This window comes from Arachis ipaensis, chromosome B6 (assembly GCF_059453495.1).
Source record: "Arachis ipaensis isolate K30076 ecotype BB chromosome B6, ASM5945349v1, whole genome shotgun sequence".
NCBI classification, from domain to species: domain Eukaryota; kingdom Viridiplantae; phylum Streptophyta; class Magnoliopsida; order Fabales; family Fabaceae; genus Arachis; species Arachis ipaensis.
The window spans coordinates 95,899,546-95,910,098 of record NC_142441.1 but is presented as its reverse complement, the minus strand read 5'-3'; the positions used below and the strand labels follow the sequence as shown (position 1 = coordinate 95,910,098).

Below are 10,553 nucleotides of genomic sequence, written 5' to 3'. Positions count from 1 at the left end.
CATTAGGTTGTTTTCTTATTGTTCGTGGTTTTCGTTTGTTTTCCAATTCCTATAGCATTAGGTTTCTTTTTTTAACAAAAAAAAAAAGTTACACCATTGAAAAAACTTTTTCTATTAGTCTATTACCATCTAATTCAATTTAGAAGACCAAAAAAAAAAAAACAAAGTAAAAAAAATTCAAAAACACAAACCTCAAAAGAAAAAAAAAAAAAAAAAAAAACAACTTTAGATAATTTTTTTTATTATTATTTTACCTGTGTTGTATTCGGTGTCTTTTCTCTTTTATTTGAGTCAATTTTGTTTGAAAAACTAAAGCATGGGCATGCATATACATGAGTGGTGATTCTAAAAGCTAACTGCGTCATGTTACATATGTGAAGGCTCAGTGCTGTATCCGTTTTAAGAGAAAAGAAGCTAAACCAAAAATGGCATCAGCATTGATGACGGGGGATGATTTAGCCATGTCAACCAGCAGTCGCCGGAGCTGGACCTCTGCCAGCTTCAGGGACGTTTGGACTGCGGCGGCTGAGCCGGACGTGTTTGGCCGTAGCAACCGCCACATGCAGGAGGACGACGAGCAGCACCTCACTTGGGCTGCCATCGAGAGACTGCCAACATTAGATCGCATGAGAAAAGGTGTGCTCAAGCAAGTTCTTGATAATGGCGAAGTAGTCCATGGCGAAGTTGATGTTACCAAGCTTGCCTTCCATGATCGGAAGATTCTCATGGAAAGCATATTAAAGGTTGTTGAAGAAGACAATGAGAAGTTCTTGCGCACGCTTAGAGACAGAGTCGATAGGTGTTTGTTTATCTCTCTATCTATATCTATCACCGAAACGAAAGTTTTTTATTATTAATTAGTTGATGAATTTTGCTATTTTTACTTTCAGGGTGGGGATTGAAATTCCTAAAATTGAAGTCCGGTATGAGAATTTATCTGCGGAGGGAGATTTGTATGTTGGGAGTAGAGCGCTTCCTACTTTGCTTAATGCCACTCTCCACACTTTTGAGGTACTTGAATGTTCCCACATTAGCAATTGTTTAATACTGATTATTATTATTTTCTGGTATGAATAATTTCACTGTATTATGATATATGATGTTTAGTTAAATTTGAGAATAGCACCATTAGTAGAACTAATGCTTTGACTGATTCATTCATTTGAACGATAGAGCATCTTAGGATTGTTTCACCTTGCACCCTCCAAGAAGAAAGAAATTCAGATTCTTAAAGATGTTAGTGGAATAATAAAGCCATCAAGGTAAAACGATTCTCATTTATATTGAGTTATATTTAATGTGTACACAGTTAGTTCTATCATGCAACAATCGAAAAAAAGGTATTTGAATCTCTATACACAACTTTTTCTTGTGTGAAATCTCAGAATGACTCTCCTGCTGGGTCCTCCGGGTGCTGGGAAAACTACATTGCTTCTAGCACTTGCAGGGAAACTTGACCGTGACTTAAGGGTTTGTTCCTATTTCATTATGCTTTCTTTTGTTGTTGTTGTTTTTTTTTTTTGTATATAATTAGTTACTACTTACTACTTCCATTTCCCGAAAACTGTGTCTGAATAAATTGGTACATTAAAACAATAAATGTATCTAAATATTAATTTGTCCAAATTGGTAGTTATTTTGATCTATGATGTTTTGTGAGCAGTCCTCGGGGAAAATCACTTATTGTGGTCATGAGCTAAATGAATTCATTGCTGGAAAAACTTGTGCCTATATTAGTCAACATGATATTCACTATGGAGAAATGACAGTGAGAGAGACACTAGATTTCTCAGGACGCTGTTTAGGTGTTGGAACGAGGTACGAGATGCTGGTGGAACTGTCAAGAAGGGAGAAAGATGCAGGAATAAAGCCAAACCCTGAAATTGATGCATTCATGAAGGCCACAGCTATGTCAGGCCAAAAAACCAGTTTGGTAACTGATTATGTTCTCAAGGTTAGCGTCCACATTGTAGAAACTTCAATTTTCTTTTATTTATTTGATTTTTTCCCTCAATTTTAAGGTCCTAGATGATCCTCCATTCTATGATAGTGGAGTGATGAGTATACAATGAGTACATAAAAAAAAAGAGTCACGTGAACACTACTGATTTTATCATCCACTTGTATAACTTCATCCCTTAATCTAACAGATACTTGGAATGGATATTTGTGCTGACATTATGGTTGGTGATGAAATGAGAAGGGGTATCTCTGGTGGACAGAAAAAGCGCTTAACTACAGGTGAGTTTTTCTCTTCTCATAGTAGCATAATTTTTCAAAATACTGGCTTGTTTAAGCATTTTATAGTTTATTTATTGATCGACACTAAATGCTTTCAGTTGTAATTGGGTGTAGGGGAGATGTTGGTTGGACCGGCGAAGGTGCTCTTCATGGATGAAATATCAACAGGGTTGGACAGTTCCACCACATTTCAGATATGCAAGTTCTTGAGACAGATGGTTCATATCATGGATGTGACCATGGTGATTTCTCTTCTGCAGCCAGCACCAGAGACATTTGATCTCTTTGATGACATTATCCTACTTTCAGAAGGCCAAATTGTATACCAAGGTCCGCGCCAGAACGTGCTAGAGTTCTTTGAACAAATGGGATTCAAGTGTCCAGAGAGAAAAGGAGTTGCTGATTTTCTACAAGAAGTAACATCCAAGAAAGACCAGCAACAATATTGGTCTCAAAAAGATGAACCTTATAGATACGTTTCCACTTCTGAATTCGCAGAGGCCTTCAGTTCATTTAAAATAGGTGAACAACTTGTGACTGAGCTTGGGATTCCCTATGATAAGCGTGGAGTCCACCAAGCTGCTTTGGTAAAAAACAAGTATGGCATATCAAACTGGGAACTATTTAAGGCATGCTTCTCAAGAGAATGGTTGCTCATGAAGCGTAGTGCTTTTGTTTATGTATTCAAGACAACACAGATAACAATTATGTCTATCATCACCTTTACTGTGTTCCTTAGAACCCAAATGCCAGTGGGGACTGTCCAAGATGGACAAAAATTCTTTGGAGCACTATTTTTCACTCTAATAAATGTGATGTTTAATGGAATGGCAGAACTAGCCATGACTGTATTCAGGCTTCCAGTGTTCTACAAACAAAGGGATTTTTTGTTCTTCCCTGCATGGTCCTTTGGGTTACCTATATGGGTTCTAAGGATCCCTCTCTCCCTTATGGAATCAGGGATATGGATTGTTCTTACATACTATACGGTTGGGTTTGCTCCTGGTGCTGATAGGTAACTCAAGGATTTAATTTATTGTTTTCTTTGGCTTTGGTGGTAATAATAGTTTGTACTTTGGGGAGATAAGAATGATACAATTTCTAATTCACAAATTTCCCTTCATTATTTCATTAGATTTTTTCGACAATTCTTGGCATTGTTTGGAATCCATCAGATGGCTCTGTCTCTATTTCGATTCATTGCTGCAGTTGGTAGAACACCAGTTGTTGCTAATACACTGGGTACCTTGACCTTGCAAGTCATATTTGTGCTTGGAGGTTTTATTGTTGCCAAAGGTAAGCCATTGATAACTATATGTTATCTTCATTTTCTTCGATATTATGACTAAATAAGTTACTTTTTCTTGCCCCTTTTTTTTTTTTTTGAATAGTAGTAGTATAGTTAAATGCATTGTAATTTCTTGTGTGTTTGCAGACGACATTGCACCATGGATGATATGGGGTTATTATATATCTCCTATGATGTATGGCCAGAATGCCATAGTGATGAATGAATTCTTAGATAAAAGATGGAGTCAAGTATGAATTTAATTTGACTGTAGATAGCATAGGGCCAAATAAAGTGTTTATGGCCTTATTAGTTACCTCACTATACTTGAACTTTAAGAACTGCTGATTTTTTTTTCTTTCCCAATATATTGCAGCCAAATACAGATCCTAGAATTGATGCACCAACAGTTGGAAAATTACTTCTCAGATCTAGAGGTTTCTATACAGAAGATTATTGGTTTTGGATCTGCATTGGAGCCTTGTTTGGGTTTTCTCTTCTTTTCAATCTTCTATTCGTTGTTGCATTGACTTACTTGAATCGTGAGTTATATGTCCTTTGATTTTCAGTCAGTAATTCAGTGATATTTTAAGCATCTGTAAACATGTTAATGTCAAACTATAATTGCAGCTTTGAGTGATTCGAAAGCAGTCATCGCAGATGAAGGTGAAGGGAACAAAATATCATCCTCCAAACAGCTTATCTTTGAAGGTTTCTGTGCCTACTTTATCTCTACATTCTTTCCTTGTGATTCCAAGTTCAACTCATTGTTATGTTAAACATAAGTTAGGGTATAGAACTACCTAGAAGCTTTAATTTTGATTCAAAAGCACATTTTTGTGTAACTTGTAATTGTTTTTTGAGAAGGTTACTCAGCACAACTCTATGCAAAAAAGTATCACCATTTCATTTAATGCTGCTAATCTTTTATCATATATAGCAGGTGCAGAGATGGAAATGAAAAATTCTTCAGAAATTTTCGGTCCTTCGAACCAAGAAGAAAGAAGAGGAATGGTTTTACCATTTGAGCCTCTATCACTTGCATTCAATCATGTTAGCTACTATGTAGATATGCCTGCTGTAAGAGACTACTTCTAAGCATTCTAAATTTGCTACCTTTTATGCTGTCTTAAATTATATTGACGTGTTAATGATAGCGAAAGGTATTCAAAATAAAGCTTTTGGTTTGTTTTGTGACCATTACCACACTAGGAAATGAAGAATCAAGGTTTCAGTTCAGATAGACTACAACTACTACAAGATGTCAGTGGTGCTTTCAAACCAGGAATATTGACAGCACTTGTAGGTGTTAGTGGCGCGGGGAAGACAACGCTCATGGATGTATTAGCCGGAAGAAAAACAGGTGGTTACATCAAAGGAAATATTAGCATCTCAGGTTATCCAAAGAACCAAGCAACATTTGCTCGGATTAGCGGTTATTGTGAGCAGAATGACATTCATTCTCCACATGTTACTGTCTATGAATCACTATTATTCTCAGCATGGCTTCGTCTTCCTTCAGATGTTAAAACAGAAACACGAAAGGTTTGTCGAAAAAATCTATCATCATGGCCTTAATAATTAAATATGTGTTGTATTGAGCAGAATTTCTATTGGTGATGTAGATGTTTGTTGAAGAAGTTATGCAGTTGGTCGAGCTTATACCAATCAAAGATGCATTGGTAGGCCTTCCAGGTGTAGATGGCCTATCAACAGAACAAAGGAAGAGGCTTACTATAGCCGTAGAGCTTGTAGCCAACCCTTCAATCATCTTCATGGATGAACCAACATCTGGACTTGATGCTAGAGCTGCAGCGATTGTTATGCGAACCGTGAGAAATACAGTGGACACCGGAAGAACTGTCGTGTGTACAATTCACCAACCTAGCATAGACATTTTTGAGGCCTTTGACGAGGTAAGTTTAGACTCTTATATGGAGCGCAGAGCGTTTCTCATTTATTTCATAGATTGTTACATAACTTCAACTTTGATATTTCTTTGGTATCATAGCTATTGTTGATGAAAAGAGGAGGACAAGTTATCTATGCTGGCCCACTTGGTCGCCACTCACATAAACTCAGAGAATATTTCGAAGTGAGTATTGAAGCTTTTCTATTTCAAGTATCTGAGAATTTAGGCTTTTTCTCCATACTTCTCTATGTATGTCTTATATTGAGGTTCTGCTTTAGGCTATCCCTGGAGTTCCTAAAATCAAGGATGGTTATAATCCTGCAACATGGATGCTTGATATAAGCTCCATTTCAATGGAGGCTCAATTGGATGTAGATTTTGCAGCCATCTATGCCAACTCTGACCTTTACCAGTAAGTTATTTTTCTTTATCTGCTCCTATGTGCAACAAGAATTTCAGTTTTGTAACTCTTATTTTAATTGTACTTTCTTCAGGATGAATCAAGAACTCATCAAGGAGCTCAGTACTCCAACCCCAGGTTCCAAAGACTTGTCTTTCCCAGCCAAATATTCCCAATCATTCTTGGTTCAATGCAAAGCTTGCTTCTGGAAACAACATTGGTCGTACTGGAGACATCCTCAGTATAATGCTGTTAGATTCTTCATGACAATACTCATTGGACTCATTTTTGGTCTAATATTCTGGAATAAAGCAAAGAACACGTGAGTCATGTCAGATTTTACATAATTTTTTCAATTTATGATTTTAAATGCTTTTCTTATTGCTCCTGTGGCCTCAATTGTGTTTTGATGTTTACTGAAAAAAATTTGTAAGTCACAAACAACAAGATTTAATGAACCTTTTGGGAGCTATGTACTCTGCTGTGCTCTTCCTTGGAGCGACGAACGCTTCAGCAGTACAACCAGTTGTTGCCATTGAAAGAACCGTCTTCTATCGTGAAAGGGCTGCAGGGATGTATTCTGCATTGCCCTATGCATTTGGCCAGGTAAAATACGAAGATTGGCAATCCTATTCATTTTTCCCAGAAGAAATATTTATAAAATATTGAATAAAGTAAACATACCCTAAATTTTAATACGATTAACATAAAACTAACATTCAATTTTGTGTTTAAAGGAGCTAAGCTTGTGTTGTTTTTTAAGAAGACAATCTTTGTTAGGCAAGTTGTGTTGCAAATGTTTTTTAATTATGTAAACTAAAAGCAACTTGCTAATTCTGCAGGTGGCAATAGAGGCCATTTACAATGCAATTCAAACTGCCATTTACACTATTATCCTTTATTCCATGATTGGTTTCGAATGGAAGGTGGGGAACTTCTTTTGGTTCTACTACTACATTCTAATGTGTTTCATATACTTCACATTGTATGGAATGATGACTGTTGCTTTGACACCTGGTCACCAAGTTGCTGCCATTTGCATGTCCTTCTTCTTGAGCTTTTGGAACTTGTTCTCTGGCTTCCTCATTCCTAGAACGGTAAAATAATGTGCCATGCACTTTGATAGTTTTTGAGTAAACCACCAAAATTGCCCCTAATTTTTTATTTTTTATGAAGATAAATATATATTTTTAAAAAGTATTTTAAATATTAAATTTTGATTTTATTTTTTCAAGTATAATTAAAAAATAATATTTTTTTATCCTCAAAATTTAGTAATTTTATGGCAAGTATATTTTTTTCTACAATTTTTTTATCAATCGACAAAAATACTTTAAAAAAATAAATTCTAGAGATTAAATTTTTGTTTTTTTTTTGTTATATATTTTTTAAATAGTTATTTAAATATTTTTACAAAATTTTGGATCAAATGCATAAGTGTTTTGCTAAATACAAAAATTAAGAAGATTTTTGTCAGCATATTTAAAAGTTGGAGATGATTTTGGTAATTTACTCGTACTTTTTTCATAAATGAGATTTATTTTAATGTAATACGTTTATGGCATAAATACAGACCAAAGATTTCAATTTGATTTTTTTGGTTTGCCGAAACTAAAAGTCCGAACATAGAAAAAAAAAAAAAATTAATCATAGATAACCTTATATTTGTACTAAAGTCTAAATGTTGCAGCAAATCCCTGTGTGGTGGAGATGGTACTATTGGGCTTCTCCTGTTGCATGGACATTGTATGGCCTTATCACCTCTCAACTGGGTGACAAGGATGCAGAACTAGAGATACCAGGAAGTGGAACCATGCCACTGAAGCAACTCCTTAAAGATGTTTTGGGTTTTGACTATGACTTCCTTCCGGTGGTTGCTGTTGTTCATGTAGGCTGGGTGCTTCTTTTCTTGTTCGTCTTTGCCTATGGCATCAAATTCCTCAACTTTCAGAAGAGATAGTCCAAGCAAAAACCATATCACGTTTATTTATATTTTACTAACCAGCAGCTCGACCCCCTATTGCTATTAAATTACATTATTCTTTAAAAAAAAGGTAACATAAATAAACGAGTTTCTTATTTTGAAAATTGGTAAAAGTTTTGTCTTCCATATATACAATATATTTATGTAGAAGATGAAAATAAAAGAAATCCAATCCAATAGGTTAGAAATTCTTTGTATTGATCTTTTCAGTTTAGATTATTAATGTTAAATTATCAAAAAAAAAAAAAATCTTAACACAAAAGCAAATCTAGATCTATGAATATAGTGAAAGGACTCGTAATTTTAGTATTGACTTGTGATTACTTGATTTTGACTAGTAGTAGTTCTTCAATCTTTTTTAACCAAAGTCTTTTGTATTTATGATAAAACTCAATAGCAATTTCTCTAATGAGCAAGGATTGCAAAGGCTAAATTGTAAGTAGCACACGAGAATGGGATTGAATCATGCTTTGATTTATTTTATTTTGAAATAAAAATTTAAATACTTTTCAAGTTTTAGGACTTGTATGCGACGAATATAGGTTAGCGTGAGAAAGACAAGCTTGCTTTAAGTTCTTTTTAAAATAAATTATGAGATATTATATTTTAAGGAAAGAAATTCTAAGGTCTTTCTTAACTTTTTCAGATGCTTTTTAAATTGGTTTTTTAGTTATCTCTTATGTAACAAAGACTTCTGAACTTAAGATAGATAAATAGAATATAAAAGAGAGATAAGAGTTTTACTAATAAGATTATAAAAGTACATCTCGATGGGAGTTCTACTTATAGAATGATAGTACAAAAGATATTATTTAAAAACGTTAAATATTATTTTTTTCAAGTCTTATAAAGACTACAAAATTACTCAGACTGACTCTTCACCAATATAAGAATTTTAGATATTCTTGCATCAAGGCTTACTTAACTAAAAAATGATTTAAATTGGATATTCCACTAACCTAAGAACTTTATATATTTTCTTAACTTTCTCAGACAAAATTTAAATTAGACTGTAATTTAACATAAGAACTTTAAGTATTCTTTCATCAATCCTTCCTAAGAATAGAGATTAATACTGAATCAGGTTTCAATGGAGAATTTTTGAGTTCAAAGACTCACAGTTGATAACTAGGATATTGAAAAAGTTTACAAACTTAACAACTTAGTTTGAGAATCTCTCTTAGTGTTTTCTGGTGTTCTAAGATGTTATAAGATGAACACATATAATCTCAAAAAATATAATTTAATCTAAAATGTGAAGAGAGAGAGAGAGAGAGAGAGAGAGAGAGAGTGTGTGTGTGTCTTCTTCTGTCTTTGTCTTACAAAGGAAGGTGAATATGTCAAAATATCTTTTACTTGTAATAACATCTTTTGTCATATTTAAAAACTTTGCAATACTTTGCAGATGAGAGAGCAAACTTGTCATATTTAAAAACTTTGCAATATTTTGTAGATGAGAGAGCAAACTTCTCTAAATGGTTTTGCTTGTTAAAAATGCTCAAATTTCAATATTGGAGCTAAAATGTGCTTTTTGTAACGGAGAATGAGACATTTATAATTCTAAGATGTGTTATGTTACTTTTGAGGTAGCTTCGGTATTTAAAAAATAGTCTTGTTTACTCAACTTTACTTCTGAAGTTATACTTTTTGGTATTTAGACTTTTCTCATATTTAGAAGGTACCTAGTTTACTTATATTACTTAAAAAAAATTTGTTAGTATAATTCACACTTGAGCAAACTTTAGGTAGAATTTTAATAAAATGATTAAATTATACTTGAATTTGTTAATCATCAAAATTTAATTATGAGATATATGGAGTTAATAAAGGCAACTTTTGGTATATTGGAAAATGAACCCTATAACTACTTTTTATATTTGGATGTGGTTCCGACAAAATTCTAAAACATAAATAAAATAGAATGTTTAGTTTTATTCTCAATAGGCCAAATTAAAAGTAATAATAACTTATTTCATTTAATATTTAAAATAATAAATTAGGAATTATAATTTCCTAACAATCTCTCACTTGGGATATAATTAAATATATATTTTTTTGAGATAATTATATCTCATAAACTTTATTTGTGCTTCTAAATACTATTTTTTCTTATTATTTTAACAATCTCGTTTGTCTCGTATATCATTATGAAATTATCACAACTTTTATCACATTAGAGACGCGATTGAACCACAATGATCACGACACTAAAATACTCAAGACATTTATCAAATTTGAACGAGTAGTATGAAAAATACATATGAAATGATCTCATGCATGTCTATTTCTAGCTAATCCAACTTTAAAATTTTATTGAGATCAAACATAACAAAATTGCAAAACAAACATTGCAAATAACATCATATAAATCACCAATCTATTTGTGTAGAAGCTATAATAATTCTGTCATGGGAGGGACAAGTCCCTCGACAAGCCAATTGGCCGAATTGTCAAAAAAACGGATAGAATCTCCTCTATTCCTAGAACCTTACTAACATGAATATTATCTTCCTGTATCAGAATAAACATACATTTCTAAAGACGACAACAACAACAGCAGCATATTCCAATCATATCCACAACCAAACATGTCAAACATCGTATCATATATATTAAGTTGATAACTAACGTATATAGTTAAATCCATACGTCTTACATAACCAAGTCATAATTACTATCTAAACAGTTCGAAATTCAAAATAACATAACCCATACGAGGACCCTGCCT

At 33.4% G+C, this 10,553-nt stretch overlaps 1 protein-coding gene across 1 annotated transcript; it reads left to right on the top strand.

Moving 5' to 3' along the window:
- Positions 1-418: 418 nt before the first annotated feature.
- Positions 419-7,858, top strand: LOC148561870 (pleiotropic drug resistance protein 2-like). Its single transcript, XM_088491381.1, has 20 exons — positions 419-799; positions 891-1,011; positions 1,174-1,262; positions 1,386-1,470; positions 1,664-1,954; positions 2,151-2,241; positions 2,356-3,256; positions 3,377-3,537; positions 3,677-3,780; positions 3,906-4,071; positions 4,160-4,240; positions 4,473-4,609; positions 4,742-5,074; positions 5,155-5,445; positions 5,541-5,624; positions 5,720-5,853; positions 5,936-6,163; positions 6,276-6,447; positions 6,684-6,938; positions 7,532-7,858. Exons 1-20 carry the CDS (start codon positions 426-428, stop codon positions 7,799-7,801), a joined length of 4,368 nt encoding a protein of 1,455 aa, XP_088347507.1. The 5' UTR covers positions 419-425; the 3' UTR covers positions 7,802-7,858.
- Positions 7,859-10,553: the final 2,695 nt, after the last annotated feature.